This window comes from Crocodylus siamensis, chromosome 1 (genome assembly GCF_052110815.1).
Source record: "Crocodylus siamensis isolate JL-2025a chromosome 1, ASM5211081v1, whole genome shotgun sequence".
NCBI lineage: Eukaryota > Metazoa > Chordata > Crocodylia > Crocodylidae > Crocodylus > Crocodylus siamensis.
Window position 1 is genome coordinate 186,520,927 of NC_143395.1, and position 18,004 is coordinate 186,538,930.

Below are 18,004 nucleotides of genomic sequence, written 5' to 3' on the forward strand. Positions count from 1 at the left end.
GTCAGCGTGTCTGCCCATTAATGTACCTTAGATACTGAGCATTTAGTTTAGTACTTTCTTAAGTACTAATTAAATATGTAATACTTAGAGTAACTGCACAGTAGCACCGGTGAATGGTTATTTAGTGACGCTTACTGTGCATTAGCCTAAAAAACTGTGTAGTAGGCTATTAGTATGATTTTTGCCATGGCACGATACTGCACAGTGTTATTAGCCTAATGTGCAGTTAGCATCTCATGTAGACACAGCCAGCATATACTTAACACAATATATACACGCATGTGTGTATATATATATATATATATATATATATATATGAATATACAGATACATATATGTACACACACACAAATGTATGTATATACATACACACACATGCACACAAATTAATATGATCTGCCTATCACAAGGATAACAGTGTATGAAAAAAGATAAATATTATATCCATAAGATCCTGTACTTTATTTTGCAATTGAAATTCTTTCAAGAATTAGCCAAATATTTTACAAATAGAAACCGCACAAGTGGGGTTTTTTTATGTATGATATTTTTAATTAGAGCTGAGTGAATGAGCTGAGTGAATCATAACTAATCATTTATTTTATTCATTTAGCTTCTTTTCTCAGTTCACAAAATTGTCAGTGAACTTTCAATTTTCTCAGGATTTGATACTTGAAATGATTCCCCAAATAATTTCTATCCATAATCCAACAACTCCTTGACAACTATTTTGTTGGAAGTAGGTTTGTTTACCAGAATTATCTCTGGGTGCCTGAACAAAAAAGGACAGAAGTATGGAACAGAAATATGTTGTATTCAAACATAATTTGCACTTAAAATTTTTTAACTGTGTTAATTACTAATTTTTAAAATTTTTAACTATGTTAATTACAGTTTTGTTTTGTTTTTTTACTTAGGCAATTATACTGGTAAAAGCCCAAGGATAAATGCAGTCATATTTTATTTTGCTTTGCTGAACTGTACTACGCTAGGCACGTTAGCACTTTCATACCAATTCAACTGCACCTACACTAAGAAATTTTCTCACTTTAATAATTATGCCTCACAGTTACAGCAATAAGATTTTCAGGTGTATGTAAGAACTTTTACCTTAGAATTTATGGAGCAAGGAGAAAATGTATAGGATAACAGTGTTATCTTCTGAATTTTCAAAAGAGTTGGTTCCCCTAAAAAGTGATGGACTGGCAGCTCTAGATAATGAACAGGTACAACAAAAATTCAAGTATCCCCACAATTTACCTCAGTCCAATTCTGAAAGGATTGAGACTAATGGCACAATATCCACTCCCTAAATCCATTAAAGCTTTGCTGAGGGTGTCTACATGTGCTTATTAAGGTGGCACAAACTCTGGGCTTGTTACATTGGAGTTTATTGCTCCCAAGCATCACATCTACATTGCATCTGCCTTGCATCTACTGCAACACATTGAGCCAGAGCAGAGTAGCCCCAACTGGCAGACTATCTGAGGGGTCAGCCTGACAGCCCAAAGCTCCTCCAACCTGTCTCAACATGCTGACTGGGGCACAAGGCTGCTCCAGTGCAGGGCTAGCCAGCTGACTGCCCCCGCACTGTGCCCCCAGCCAGCTGCACATGTGCTACTGTGAAGTGAAAAACTCTGCAGCAGAATAGTACTTGTAAATACAATTAAGGTCTGGTCTTTGCCAGTAGACCCAGTGAAAGTTAAAGATCCCATCACTATGAAAAAAAATGCAGAATAACAGAACTGGTTCATTCAGGATATTGCAGGGCCTTTCATTTCTAGGTCAGGAGCTCCTTCTGCGAGGGGCATTTGTAAATACTTGTATTTACAAGTACTATTCTGCTGCAGAGTTAATTAGTTTATTCCAGCTTACTAGAGCCACACATGTAAATACAAAATGGTTACTTTGGAGCTAATTAGTCTATGCCATAGTAAACGTCTCATGTAGATGTGCCTGCTGTTAACAAATTAATCACCCAAATAATTCTGTTCTGAAATTAAGACACATACTTAGGAACTGGGCTGTTGACCAAGACTAGACTTGAACTCCTGTCAACATTGCATCACCTCTCCTTGCTCTGTGCTTCTCAGCCCACCATGTCCTTGCAGGAGCTTATTTAAGTGTCTCACAAATGCCCCTAGCAGAAGGAGCTCCTGACCTAGAAATGAAAGGCCCTAGCTCACTTGCAATATCCTGAATGAGCCAGTTCTGTTATTCTGCACTTTTTTTCATAGTGTGATGGGATATTTAACTTTCACTGGGTCTACTGTCAAAGACCAGACCTTAATTCATAGCACTAGTGCTGCTTCAGTCCTCATGTAATTTCATAGTTTCATAGTAGTTAGGGGTCAGAAGGGACCTGAATAATCAGCTAGTCAACCCCTGCCACTGGCTGGATCATACAACCCCCTGCCACTGCTAGGATCATACAACCCCAGACAGGTGTTCATCTAACCTCTTTCTGAATTTACCCAACGTAGGAGCGAGGACCACTTCCCTAGGAAGTTGGTTCCAGATCCTAGCCACCTTGACTGTGAAACAGTGCCTCCTAATCTCTAACCTGAACCTATTCTCCAGCAGCTTCTGGCCATTATTCCTCATCACCCCAGGTGCTGCTGGGGGGAATAGGGCCCTTCCTATTTGCTGCTGATCTCCCCTAACGAGTTTGTAAAGAGCCACCAAGTCCCCCCTCAGCCTCCGCTTGCTGACGCTGAACAGGTTCAGGTCCCTCAGCCTCTCCTCATAGGGCCTGCCCTGTTGCCCTCCAATCAAGTGGGTGCCCTCCTCTGAATGCTCTCAAGGCAGGCCACATCCTTCTTCAAGTGCGGTGCCCAGTACTGGATGCGCTACTCCAAACTGAGGCCGGACCAATGTCGCGTAGAGGGGGAGTATCACCTCTCTGGACCAACTTGAGATGCATCTTTGGATGCATGACAAGGTGTGGTTGGCTTTGCTGGCTGCGGTCTGGCATTGACAGCTCATGTTCATGTTCATTATGTAACCGCACTGATGTCAAACTGTCTATCTGCTTCTCATGTTGAAATCTTGATCTTCAAGCCAACAGCGCAGATTGAGATAAAATTAAAAAGTAAAGGAAACAGAGACTGTGAGAGAGGAAGAGAGTTATTTCATACTCTGCCACCTCAGTAGCAAATCCTGATGCAATTCAGCTCATTCATGAGAGCACAGAACAGTTCTGGTTCTGTCACATGAAGAGGAGGGGAAGGATCTGGGAAGGCTAGGCAGAGACTCAGCTCAGTGCATGCAGTAGATCAAACCTCTGAAGAGGCTCCAGCTAACATGAATCTGTGATGGGAAGTGTGGTGGGTAGGACATGCAAGAGATGAATGGGCCATGTGCCAGATAATGTTGAAAGTGCCCTTAAAACAAGTTCATTAACTAATCAGCCTCTGCTGGCAACACATGTAACATTCCCTAGTTAAGATTTCCTTCCTGATGTTGCCTTATCCCAAAGAAATCCATAAATAAGGTCTCACTCTTGCTTTCCCTCCCACACAAAAAATCCCACAGTTACTCTTCCTCACAACCTACTTTCTCCATGTTGTCTTTGCCCCATTCCCGTTAGTATGTCAATCTTTCATCTCGTCTCCTTGCTCTGTGCTTCTCAGCCCACCATCTCCTCACAGGAGCTTATTTAAGTGTCTCACAAATGCCCCTCACAGCAACAGCTCTAGGGGGTAAGCAGTGTGACCTCTACTGGAGAGTGACAGACATCTAGAGGCCTGTGGTGCTGGGGTGGTTGGTCAGGTGGAAAGTTAGTCCTTTCTGCTGGTGGGATGTGGTGGTGGTTGGGGCTCTGGATGCTTTTCAGGCTATGATGACCAGCTGTCCCCTAGGTGCTGGTGATCTCCCATTACTTATGTGAAGGGGCAGGCAGAATAATGAATATATTTCAGTAGCTGGGTAGGGTAAACCAAGGATTCATCCTCCTTCCCAGCTCTGGCTCTTCATCCTTTCAGCCTAGATTAAGCAGACAGTCATGGTTGGGGAAAAGATTGGCTACAGTGCACACTTCAGCAGCAGCTCGGTCTTTCCTCTCTTCTTTCTGTTGGGCTTCTGTAATTTCAATGCAGGAGGGGGAAAGGGTTGCAAGGACTATGTGATGAGTCCTTGGTATACTCTTTGTAGCACCAATAAAAGATGGAGGAAGAAATAGTACTCTCTTTCTAGATGGCAACAGCCACTGTGGTGACAGAATAAACAACTTGCAGCTTGGCAGATCTGTATGAGTAGCCTCTGACAGATGTTCACTTTAAGACGTAATAGGAACTGATCCCTGGTTCCAACAATTGCATCTACTGCCATGCCACACATGCATGGCAAGAGGCACAATTTTGGGATCAGGGATTAAATATAAATCAAGCCTTACTTGCTGGTGCAGGAGGAGCTCAGACTCATGAGCCTGGGCTCCCCCTGCACCAGCAAAATGAAACCAATCAGCTGATTGTCACTTGGGGCCAGAAACCAAGCACAAGGCTTATACAGTGCCCCGCACATGAGGAGGCTGGCACTGAACTGTGGCAATCCTAAATATCTTTACTACTGTTGCAGGAAGTGTACCAGCTGGGTGTTACACAAGCTATTGAGAGGTCCTGGCCACATGTTCCATTTAAAGTGTGAAACAAATGAGCCACAAAGTTACTATACATTATATGTGGAATAATTCTATGGCTCATCTACTGTATTACCATGCCTTAAGTTAACTTGCATGTGTGGCTGGGTTACTATTTATGGCACAATTACCTGTTAATCTCATCTTAAAAGTAATGCATGTCAGAGGCCTCAGGCGAAGCCCCAGTGAGAGCTGGAAATTTAAACAAGCAGAGCTAGCCTTTGCATTTTGGAGTAGGTGGCAAAGACCCTTGTTTGTAAACAGTTATAACTAACTCCTGTACACCAAGGGTGAATCACTACACATGAGACCAGCTGAAGGACTGTGGGGAGCATTGCTCAACTGATCTTTAGGATACAGTCCAGATTTACCTGGCCTGTTTTGCGTTAGGCTACAGGGTCCTGCCTGCATACTCTCTTCCCAAAAGCTTCCACAGTGGGTCCATATCACTGACATTTTCAAGACCCTCTTCATAAGGGAAAGGGAAAGTACTGCTTTTAGAAAATACTCCTTTGAAACAGGAAAAAGCACCTCTAAAATAAGGGGCTCTTCTGATCTCCCTTCAACTCGTCAGTGGGAGCTGTTCTAATAGATCCACTTCCATAAGGATCAATCAACCCATTAGCCCATGTGCAGAGGTAGCAGAGCCTCAGTTCTGAGCAGATCAGCCTCTTTGGAAGAATTCCTAACTCTCAGAGCAGTGCCTAGTTGCTGAACTGGCCTGTACCCTCAAGGAAGTCTCTGGTCCTTGAGAAGTACTGCTGCATACCATATTTTTAGGAAACCAGGGTACCATGACACTTCATGCTGCTTCAAGATTCTTTTAAGAGTGCCATGCAATATTAGCACTGTTAAGTGTTCAAACACCTACACGGTATTCACAAGTTAAAATCGAAATATTTCAAATAGCAATAATAACGTCAAAGACATTCTGACCTGTTGTGATCTTTCTTTGCAACAGAAGAATTCCTTTATTATTTTTCCATAGCAAAGAAATGAGTGAAATGAAGAGCTGGCATTTTCTGAAGAGTACCTTGAACCTAACAAGGGGTGCCCTGAGTCTAAAGAAGTTGAGAGCCACTGTTTTAGGCAATCATTACTAGAGAAGTTCCTTGCCTAGTATGAATGGAACTAAATCAATATATACTAATTGCAAATCTGGTTTATTGCTTTCCAGCCCTCTGTTTCTTGGAAAAGTTGTTTGCATGTCTCTGTTTCTTTCCTTGAAATATTCTGTTTGCCACTGAGATAATTAAACCCATTTTTAAACAAAAAATATATAATTCTACATTTCCAGTCATGTTTGTAAGATCTAAAACACAACTTAAAAAGAAAGAAGCTTTCCTGGGTCTCTACATCTGCTCAGTTTTCCTATATTTTGAAAGTGCTATTATAAATGAGGCAATACCAAGAGTTTGGGTAATGTGCAGTAAATAAAAGTATAATTGTAGGCAACTTTATACAGAATCAGAATATTGTATCTACATAATTCCTACAAATTACACAAATGATAACCAAGTCTGATGGACTTATTTCTAAAAGCAACATTTGAATGTATGTGTTTAGCAACAAAATAGAAATTCATCAAGCTTCTAAATAGTAATACAGCAATTATGGTAGGGAATAGCACCAGGAAACTCTGAACTTCTCATTTGACATTCTACGCTATTAAGTAACAAATTATCTGAAAAGCTACAGATGAATAGATAATTATTTCAGATATAACTACAAAGTTCATTGCCAGTAAATGCCGCAGCACTCAGGTCTCTACCAAATAAGAGCTGTTGAATACTTGATTCATAGATGTTCCTTATCTCATGTCATAGATTCATCTTCCTGATTATGTTTTTATGCCTTCTGCAAGTGCGCGTGTTTAAGTGGGTTGTGTTTCTTCATCGCTGAATAGCAGTTTAAGGTGTTTCCTACTATACCAGGACAATATCTTCATTTTTTTGGCAGCATGCAAAAGGAAATGGAAGGAAATGACAATACAAGGCTCCTTTCACATTTCTCCAGCCACTCACTATTTTTAATTTTCTTTTCTTAGCCACCCCAGTGTAATTCTGCAGTAAGCCCACTAATATTAACATAAATAAGAGCAAATAACCCTCTATGGTCCACATCTAGGCTCCACCAATGCAATAGTTGGATCCCACCTACTAAGAATGGCCTTTCTAACTAGCATGTATCCTTCAAAATCCAGATAGCTCTGACTCCAGTCTTTCAGGCTTTTGCGAAATGGGGAGCCAGTCATCAGCAGGGATCTTGGTTTTCTGTGATTTAAAAAAAATCCCCACTTTTCAGATTAAAAAAAATAAGCCCAAATCCACATTTTCCTGTTATTAAAATGAAACATGATATATATCTATATATTAGCAGCATTTCATTTTAATCACAGAAAACACATCAAAGCCCAGCCGTACACAGCTTTAGGAGCCAGATCAACATTTTCTACTACTTAATTGCATAGCTTAGGCCCTCATCAATATACATGTACCATGCCCTTATGTGCCTAAGACAGTCAACAAACTCTAGCTGCTTCAACAATTAATATGTAAGGAATGTAGGTTTTCTTGCTTTAGTATCACATATAGCATTAAAAGTCTGTTCTATATACTAACCTTTTATTTTACCAGTAAATGAAAGCATTAATATATATTACATTTCTAAAAAGGTTCTTTTAGTGTCAGAATGAAGGAATACTTTGTGTGAATGAATGTCCTTATCTTCTAAGATTACATAAACAGATGGGTAATTAATTATTGAACATGCATTAGTGTGCAGAAGCACTTTCATTTGAGGCCTCAGCTTGATCCTGTTGACTTCAGTGGGAGCATAAATTGATCCTATCTTTTAAAAAAATACAGACCTAAATTATACATACAAAGACCTCCTCCTTTTTTCTTTTTTTACATTTCCACCTGCACTTGAGGATGCAATGATCTGTTTATGCACCAGAGAAAATCTGTTATCTATATACACTCTTTGCTTGTAGCCAAAGCCAGCACTTGCATTCATGCTACACTAAAAAATGCATATAGATTTTGCAAAGATGTTCCTGGGCGCAAAATACAGACACAGGTATGTTCATAGAAGCCAGTTAAAAACCGCCCCCCAAAACTGCCCCTGAACCTCTGAGTAGAAATTAAAGGATGTTAAGAGTCAACACCTCCATCCATTACTCATTCCAGATACTCCCTGACATCCCACTCATTTAGGTCCATAAAAATGTAGGGCTGCATTTTAAATATCAGCACATTTTAAAATGGCTTTCTGTTAAGATTTAGAGACTTATATTATGTCTAAACACTGTAGAAGAGTGACTTGAGAGCATTTTGGTAGGGTATAAAGAGCCTCCATAATTACAGACACATCAGTTTGTCTTCCATACTGACTTCCATACCATGTAAATTCCTCTGTGCTCCCCAAGTTTCCACCATGGTCTGTAACAAAGAAAAAGGTATCGGCTGCAAGTAGTGCAAAGTATTATTGAAAAGGCCTGCTTGCATTCTCTTCAGGAGCCCAAATTCCAGCGTGCAGAATAAATAAAATATATGAATAAATAAAAATGTCAGAACCAGGTAGGAAAGTTGTACAAACCCATCAACATTTCTGAATTATTTTTTCTCCATCCTGAATAGCAACCAAAGTCAAGATCTTGAAAATGTTATAGAATCACGATGCAGGAAAAAAGTTTCATGTCATGTTTCACTGAAATTGTTTTTAAATGTACTTATATACCACCAGCTCCCACAAAAAACAGCTCTCCAAAATTGCCTTTACTTAAGAGAGGAACTGATTTTTCTGTGTTGGAATAGAAGCATGGAGATGCTGTATTATAATGGCTGACAGCCTCTTTCAGGCAGCAAGTATAAACTGAGGATGCCAAACTCAGTATGTAGAATTTAAGAATTGCTTTTGCAGTCTGTACCAAGAAAAATGCTTCATTCAAATTTGTGAATAGTACTTCATGTAATAAATTCAAGGTTTTTTTGAAAACAAAGTAAATTGGACAGAACACTATGAAATGCATAATACAGAATTATCTTCAACAGGCATATAGACTAGGACTCAGAGACACAAAGATAGTTAGCAAACTCATCCATTTCAGCATGACCTGAGAATGTTTAGAAGGATCAAAAGCCAAAAAGCAAATAAGCCTGATTTATAAGATCATCCATTTAAATGAAGTCTATACTGAATTGTTTTAAGGAGGCACACATAACTTGGAAAACTTCAAACAAAAACTCTAAAACTTACAAATCAAAGCATGGAAAGTACAGTGAAAGAAAGAACTTATGTTCAAGTTTATATGCAATAAAAAAATGGAAGAATCGGAAATCAATCAGATGCATTTTTAAGCATCTGACTGTTAAATGAGAAGCAGCTCCTGCTTAAATCCCATAGTTACAATCAAATTACTTATTTATGCAGAAATATTTAGTGTGACTTTAAGTACCCACTTTTTTTTTAATCGTGGGCTCAGAGTCATGCTATGGCCCTTTTAATTAAGTTTGCTGAGCAGTTAACTCAGCTGCAGAGTTGTATACACTGCAGTGTGACTAAAGGAGTCTGGCTGTTAAGAGAACAAGCTGGATGCATGTGGACCATTTCCTAACAGTAGTGTTCAAAACAAATGTTTTCATTCTATTTCTCTTGAAATCTGCTGTTGAACCACCCCATGCTATACAGACTCATAATATCTCATTGCTAGTAATGAAACCCCTCAACACCAAAAATATGCTTTAAAAGTCTTTTAAAAAAACTGAGTCTCTTAAATAGTAAATGGTGTTGTCTAAGTTATATAAAGAGTTATATAAAGAGCCCTCTTCTATATGAAACCTATACTTTCACGCAAGTAAAATGCCTGTACCTGTGAAGAAGAGGCCACTCAAATAGAATACATTACAAAATAAAACTTGGATCTGCCTACTTTATTCAGGTTGCATAGAATTTGCATGACAGGATGCCACAGTTTAATATTATGATTATTTTCACAATAAGGTATTATTCAGGTTTAATAAGGGTGGAAGAATTTGACTTAAATCAATAATCTGCTGGATTGTCAAGAGAATATTTGTATTTAAAGAATGCAAACAAGCATCACTGCTCCTTGTGGCACGCCTGCATTTTTTGATTTTTTCTGTTTTTCATTATACAACACAGATCTCAAGGTTAAAAGCATGTGTTTAACAAAAAAATAGCTCCAGTTATTATTTGTACAGCATGTATTCACAGCTAAGGGTACCATTAAAACCCAGATTCTGCATACATTTGTGCCCATGTTTAACTTTCTTGCACTGTTACTAATCTCACTGAAGGTGACTGTAGGGTTATAATAAAGCAACTAGATCAGGGAACACAAGACAAATAGAAGTCTTCTTGGTTCTGCAATATTTAAAAGGCACCAGAGTATCTGGCACATGCTTTTACTAATGCAAAGAGAAAGCAGTGATGAGAGCCATCAAACTCTGAGCCAGACGTGGTGCAGATTTCCTCTTCAAAGTACAAGCTATCTGTCTCCTTTGCGTTATCCTCTGGTACAACCCATGAAAATTTTTTGTAAACCCTGCACTTGACATTTCCTCTCTGGTGAAATGACCACCCCAACGAAGGCATTTGATAGTGTGCGTGGAGGGACAGGAGGCAAAACAGCTTGGCTGTGAATGACATCATGTAACCTAGAAATCTCTCCGTGTAGCACAAGCGGGTACCCAAACCAGAGCAGAGCAATATGTCAATGTGATTCTGGTGTATGCTATGGGCTAGTCTGGGGGCTGGGTTATCTTTTTTTAGTTTTGCTCCCAAAAAGCACTCCACAAAGCACAGTTCTCTCTGCATAAAAATATGGAAAGCAAGTGGTCCCTTGATGGACACAAGGGAAAAAAGAGGTTTCTCTCAATGCTGCATTTTGATAAGATATGAGATTAGGGACAAACTGTCTCTTGAGGTGAACTAATGTGTCTGGGACCATTTTTAATGTGTGGGGTGGCAAAGGAATGGCATGATTCCCTTCCCCAGGGCACCTGGATAGTAGCACTTCTCCAGCCTCAGCCCCTACTCTCTCCTCTCATCTCTGGCTTTTTCCTCTACCCAAAACAGTCTTATGAAACTTTATGCCAATTTAAAAATCAAAGGTGAAAAGAAATAAACACTTTGCAGAACATCCCTTCCAGACTCACTGGTCACAACCAATGGTCCCAGAGCACAAAGGTGTCCTGAATAGAAGGGAGATGGATAGAGGTGAGATGGCCAAACAGCCACATCCAGGGAGCTTTAAATACCCAAACCCATCTTTATACAGATGTCCCCCCAACAAGATACTTCCATCAGGGCACCAGCAATACGAGCCTGTTACTACCAAAGCAAGGATTTCAGCAGAATCAAACAGCACACATTCAGTCAGGAGTGGAATGAAGCCAAAGCAGTAATTTATTTTGCCTTCATTTCTCTAATAAAACCCCAGTGGAGTTGAGCCAGTGCAGTCCAGAGGCAGCAGCTGTTCTGGAGCCAGCTATTGTTTTGTGTCAAACATTTCAAGGACTCAATCCAACTCTCACTGAAGTTAACATGACTCCCACTCACTTTAATGGGGCATGGATCAGGCACCCCATTGCATAACCACAGAAAACAACTAGCAGTGCTTATACAGGGCAATCTTCCTCAGCCCATCCTCAGTTGATCATTGGCCCTGTTCCTAGAGCAATCTGTGAGCAAAGTATATTGGCCATCAATATTCTACTAGGCCTGCTCATCCCTTTTATCTACCCTGGATTTTTATTGTACCCTGTACTAACTGAGCCCTACCTAGGATGAATTGCTATTTGAATTGGACACCTTACCCAATCTAGGTAAGACTGCCTGAGTTTCCTGGAAACCAGCCTCAAAACCTGCTTCAAGTTCTCCTGGTCAAGGAGCTGTTAATAGTCAATAGATCACATTTTATCAAGCAGCTTCTCTTCCCTGAAACTCTCATACTACTCTCGGGGATTATCATGACTACAGAGGTAGCTATCTGCCTGCCACTTCATGTTGAAACAAATGTGAAATCTTAACATTTTAAGTTATGTTTAAAGCTCCCTCAGCTCTGGATCTGGAACACGCTTTTTTGTGTGTCAGCAATTTCAATTCCTTCCTGATCTACCACAGAAAGGTTTTCGGAAGCCAGTGGGTGTACACCTAGCCTTCTATTGTTCAGAAACTGCTTCCTAATATTTCAGGACGGAAGTTAAATGGGAGGATGTTTACCCAGCAATTGCTAAGTACTCAGCTAAGCATGTGGGGAAACTCCTTGTTTTTTATCCAAGAAGCACTGATCTGAATCCCGGGGAGAGGGCTGCTGTAGTGGATCTTTGCACAGGCTCTGAGTAAATATGCTGCATCTCACGACTTGGGGGATAATTTGCAAACAGCAAGGAAATGGGTCCCGTCACCCCATTCCTTTGCATTTGCTTGCTAGTTGGGCAAGCAGAGGTGTCTGTTTAAACAGCTGATTTCTCATTCTTTCTAAAGCCATCAACTTAACCAGGGACAGACACACACAGACACACACCAGGCTCAAGCATGACCTTAATAGAAGCTGAAGGGCATCCTAATTCCACAGTGCATAATGAGGGGAAGGGGGAAGGAGGGGGCTCTGCCTTCACTTGTGCCCTGCTTTCGTTACGAAATGCAGGCACGGATCCCAAGAACTTGCAGAGCCTGCCATCAAAAACAAGGCACCCGGGCGCGGCAAATGCAATGAAAAACGGAGAGGATCTTACCTTCCGGACCCCACTAAAGCCATATTCTGCAGCAAGTTGCTTGGCTTCTGCCTCTCCCCCGTGATGCAACTCAACCCAGAACTGATTCGTGTACATGGCCCTATCGGCAGAGGCAAACAGAAGGACCCCCAGCAAGAAGAGGAGCCCGGCGGTCTTCCACTGGGCGGTCTTCATGGCTCCGTGGCGGCGAGAAGGGGCTGGGGGCTGAGGGGCCACCCCGAGGGGGATCCAGCAGGAGGGCAGGCAGGGAGCGGAGGGAAGGGCTGAGCGCGATCTGCCCTGCCTGCGGGCTGGGCTGCCCCGGAGCCGATCCTGGGGCGTGTGTGCGCGTGTGTGAGTATGCGTGTGTGTGCACGCGTGTGTGTGTGTGTGCTGCCTGCCAGATCTGCATGCTCAGCTCCTCCTCATCTATCGCTCAGCGGCGGCTGAAGGCGAGCCCAGCCGGGCGGGGCCAATGGGCGGCGAGGAGGAGGTGCGAGCCCCCCGCCGCCCGCGCCGGCTCCACCCGCCCGCCCGATTCAGCACCCTGGACAGCTCCCGCGCGCCCGCCCCGCCGAGTCCAGGCACCCGGGCCCGGGGCAGCCCTGCGGCCTTGGGCGCGGGGCAGCGCCTGTGAGCCAGCCCGAGGGCATCCCCTGCTCGGCCCCAGGCGTCCTAACAGGGCGCACTCACACGCCTGGCAAGCACACTCACACCAGCACAGCCACACATTCTTTGACAAGCACATGCACACACCTGACAAGCACACTCTTACACACATTTCTTGACAAACACACACACTTGACATGCGCACTCAGACACACACACAAGCGTGGACACACACATTTGACAGGCACACTCACACATGCATACCCTTGACAAGCAGAGACACACATACACACACTACTTGACAGGTGCGCGCACACACATTTCTTGACACAACTAAACAGTTGACAAGCACACTACTTGTCAGGCACACACACACACACACACCTCTAGCCCACTGAGAGCAAGAGAGACAAACAGTAAACAGTTGGCTCTTGTCCATTGCTTTTCAACATTAGAGCCCAAAGGGCCTTACAAAGGAAGTTTAGGATCAGCATCATGCTTGCTTTTACAACTGAACCACAGAGCGGGCAATTGCTTTGCCTAATGTTACCCTTGGGTTCTGTAGAAGAACAAGGAACAGAAATAACCCAGATATGTTCAGTCCCATTTACATTGTGAAGCAACAGCACATGCAACTCAACTGAGCAGGTAAACACAGGCAGTCAGGCTTTTTCTGGTATTCATAGATGAGGTTGTAAGCATTGCAGGGGATGGTTTTGATAGAAGTGATTTTGCTTCAGGCTACAGGCTGGATTAGATGACCTCTGGGCATCCCTTCCAGCCCTGCTTCTCTATGACTTTGCTTTATGGTCTTATTTCACTAAGTCAAGGACAGGAGCAGTGGGTGAGGGACACACACACAATGCATTAATAGGGTTTCACATCTGGGATAAGCATTTGAAGGGGCAGAAGCACAGTTTTTAGGAAACAAGCCTCACCATCATTTTTCCAAACTTTAACAGGAATAAATAGCACAGCAGAATTGATCCTATGATAGTATCCTTAGATTTCAGACTTTTGGGCAGATTTTTTTAATGAGTCACTCAAAAAGTCTATAATTGTCCTCCAATATTTTAGTGGAGAAGAAAGACACATGAGGCTGAAGAATAACACATACATGTCATTTGACAATTTTTTTAGCATAATGCATATAAACCAGTTAGTAACTTTGAAATAAACAGAATGGCAAATTTACAGTAATCCATTCTACAAATAGTCATAGTGGAGTACAAAGGTTAAAGCAGATGTGTGTAAATACAAAGGATAACAATAAAGGTTATAGATATATAGGCTGTTTATTTTCATTGCCCTAAAATACTCTAAAAAGCAGAAAGGAATAGATAACCACTCTGACAACACAAGAAGCCAAATAGGACTTGATTTGTCATGACATGTTTTATTTCCTTCTTCTAGATTAAACCCCCCCTCTATTTCAAGCAAGAAAAATTGAGACCCAGGGCCTGATCCAAAGTCTGTTTAAATCACTAAAAAGGCTTCCAAATTCATTACTCATACTGAAAGAAATACAAACACAATATTATAGATAGGATATCAGGCAGCAAAGAAATCTCCACAGGCTATTTAAAAGATTATGTCAATGAAATAAAGTTTTTCAATGCCTTCTTAAAGAGCAGGTAGTTACTGAAAATAATGTTATGTGTTATTTTTAAAAAGCACCCATCTTTATTTTCATGAATCCTGTGACACCCTCATTATAAACCTCTTTTTCTGTTGATGCATTTGACACATTCCTGGGGAATTTTGTGCCTGTGAAATTTTAGGATGAATAGTGGTGGCTTGAGTCTGCCAGACATTTGAAAAAGAGTATGATGCCTTCCAAGCACAGGGGCATCTCAGGATCAGAAGGCAATATTTCTGGGATCTCTCTTTCCTACAGGACTCTATGAGAATTCTTGTAAGATCCCATTCCTCTAATCATGCATATGCAACTAAATCCCTTCCTATAACTGAAACTCACTGGGTGTATCGACATGTGCACATCTGCTGCGCAGTAACTGAAATAACTGCATAGTACAGGTGCACATCTACACATGCACATCTGTACTATGCAGTAAATATGGTGATTTATGCTGACTTGAGCATAAATTTAATACCTGCATCATGCAGGTATCAAATTTATGCCCAATTAGTTACTGAGTCATAACACATGTGTAGACACCTTACTGCGCAGTAACACTGTGTGTGTGGACTGACGCGGGACTAGCTTTAGTCCCAAGTCAGTCCACACACAGTGTTAATGCACTTTAGCATCTGCATATGTAGACACCAGCCTATTCCCACAAAATTTAAGCCAGCATAAATGCACTTAGACATGCCCACTCTTTCCTAAGCATGTAGGAAGTGGAGCATTAATTACAATTGCAAAGAGGTAGGGATGCATTTGCCTCCATTAGACTAGCACAATGAGCTTCCAATATATGCTCAGAAGCAAGGAAATATGGCTTCCTACTATAATTCAATTCCTCTAAAGAGTTTGTTTGAATTGGGGAGGACCAGAGAGAGAGGAGAGAGAGAATGATGACAGAGAGAAAGGGAGGAATGGCAGAAAGAGCTTCAGGAAGAGGGCCCAAAGACAGTATAGCTTTGTGATTAAGGCACAGGCCTTGGGGTATGGGCAATCAATCAAATAAAATGAATTGACGGTGTGTGGGGATTTATCACGGAACAGCTAGCCAACAATAACTGTTCACATGCCTGCAGTCACCTATAGTAAATGAAAACTAAACTAGAGCAAAATCCCTGAATGAAATGATACTAAATTAACTTCATTAATTGCCAATCTTTCCATCATCTACTTTAACAGCAATGATTTTGGTTTTTTTAACTAAGGCCATAGATAAAACTGTTTCAAGTGAAGGAAACACAGAATCTTGATGAGGATTCATTTCCCTTTGAAATTAGATTTTGAGCTTTATTGGGTGCATCTACACATGCACTATAATGCACATTATCCCATTTTAACGTACATTAAGCATCACTTTAAAAATGCTCTTTAATTAATAGACATTAAAATAGGCTAATGTGCATTATGTGTCAGTTAAAAACTATGGGCATTTTTACATGTGCTCTGGAGCGTTTCACGTATCAGCATCCCCATGCTTCTAAATGGTGATGGGGGGTGCTTTATCTAAAGCTCATTAAATGAGCTTTAAATAAAATGCCCCCACCACCATTTTGAAACACAGGGATGCTGATGCATGAGACATGGAGACTGGCTGGAGTACAGTATTTACCATGCTACAGCAGACTCAATTAATCGAGTCTGCTCTGACACTATAATTACAGCACATTGGAGCAGCCTTGCAGCTCATATACAGGCATCCCATGTTCTTTAGTTAACATGCATTAAGATGGGCTAATGCATATTTTCGTAGTTCCTCACCATAGAGGGTTCCTGTAGATGTGCTGCGAGGCTGCAGCAATGTGTGATAATAAGCACACTCCAGCCAGTCTCTGTGTCTCATGTACTCGTGTTCCTGTGCTTCAAAATGGTGGTGGAGGCACTTGAATTAAAGTTCAAGTGTGGGGATGCTAATACATGAGGCATTGCAGTGCTTTAATTAGAGTCAAAGATGTCATGTGGCAAAAAGTCAAATGCCTTATGGAAGCCTATTAATCAACACTGTTAGTATTAGCAGCTTGTAACATCATCAGAAGATGGTACTAGTGGTTTGACAAGATGTCGGTTCAATTCCCAAAGGATTGGCATCTAGCTCCAAAACCAACATTATTGTTTTGCAAGAACTTATTTGAAATTAGAATGCCATCAAACATGTATCTCAGGTTCTCTGTGGGAGCTGAATTTGATGGTGCCTTTCCAAAAAAAGTCCCAGTACGTCAAAGAGAACTTCAGGTGCTTTTCTGTAAATAGAAGCTACTGGAGTTCCAAGAACAAGATTTAAATTGCTTAAATGTTTAATAGTTCTAGTAAGCATGTGAGTAGTGGCATTCTGAAGAGCTGGAAACAGAGCATTACAATAATCAGATTTCATGGTTATGAAAGAATGAATCATCATACAAGCATCCTTTTGAACAAGACTGGGTTTCCCTTTTTTTCTGAAGTTGCCAAATGAGAAAATAACAGTATTTTTCACTGGAATCTGAAGCAGATTCAAAGATAATACCTATATTTGGAGCAACAAAACCAGATATAAAAGGTCATATGGGGAAATTTAAAGGAAGAAAGCTAGATCATTTTAGCAGTTAGCTGCATGTTGTTTAACGTTAGAGAGCTGAGCTTAATACTGTCATGATGATAGTGCTAGCACAACATAGCCCATCTCATTTAAAGCTAACATGGATATTTCTACCAGAGGTGCCCTGACTGCAGGAAGGCCACATCCCTACCTTTTCAAAGAATGGCCTCTCTGTGAGTCTGTACCTCAAACTTACTATGCTGTCTCCCTAACCAGAAGCAGCGTAGCCATGTTTGTGTGTTGCTGCACCCAAACTAATTAGAACTGCTGAGTGAGGGTGCTAATTAGCCCACCTACAACAGCACCCTTAAGCAGCTAATTGCTACCAGGTCAGGAGGTAGCCCACACAAACTAGTGAGGTGTATTTCAGAGCACTGCTGCCTGGCACAATAATTAAGTATTGTGGATGTGCTCTTAGGTTCTTGCCAATAATAGTCTTTACACAGAGGATATGTTTGTTAGACAATTACATATATTTTTCCCATCTTACTCCTTCATGCTTATCTCATTAAAGGAAAGAAAAAAAAGAAGTCCATCTCAGAAACAACCTTAAGATTTATGAATTCCCTTGCAAGCTGTTTCAATGCTGTGTTCCTAGAATCATATAAAATTAGGATTGCAAAGGATCTCAAGATGTCATCAAGTCCAACCCCCTGCTCAAAGCAGGACCAGCCCCAGCTAGATCATCCCAGCCAAGGCTTTGTTTAGCTGGGTCTGTTTATGATTTACTAACCATAAAATGATATGGATCTGATTCACTGTAATATTAAACATTAATATTGTAGTAGTGCCTACCAGCC

General features: G+C 41.2%; 1 protein-coding gene across 1 annotated transcript in view; it reads right to left on the reverse strand.

The window, feature by feature from the left end:
- PCSK2 (proprotein convertase subtilisin/kexin type 2) overlaps positions 1 to 12,837 on the reverse strand; it is a 186,380-nt gene extending 173,543 nt beyond the window's left edge. Inside the window, exon 1 of the mRNA XM_090051083.1 lies at positions 12,400 to 12,837. Within this exon, the coding sequence (XP_089907209.1) occupies positions 12,400 to 12,573 (174 nt within the window). The 5' untranslated portion in view covers positions 12,574 to 12,837. The remainder of the gene's footprint in view (positions 1 to 12,399) is intronic.
- Between the last annotated feature and the right edge of the window lie 5,167 nt (positions 12,838 to 18,004).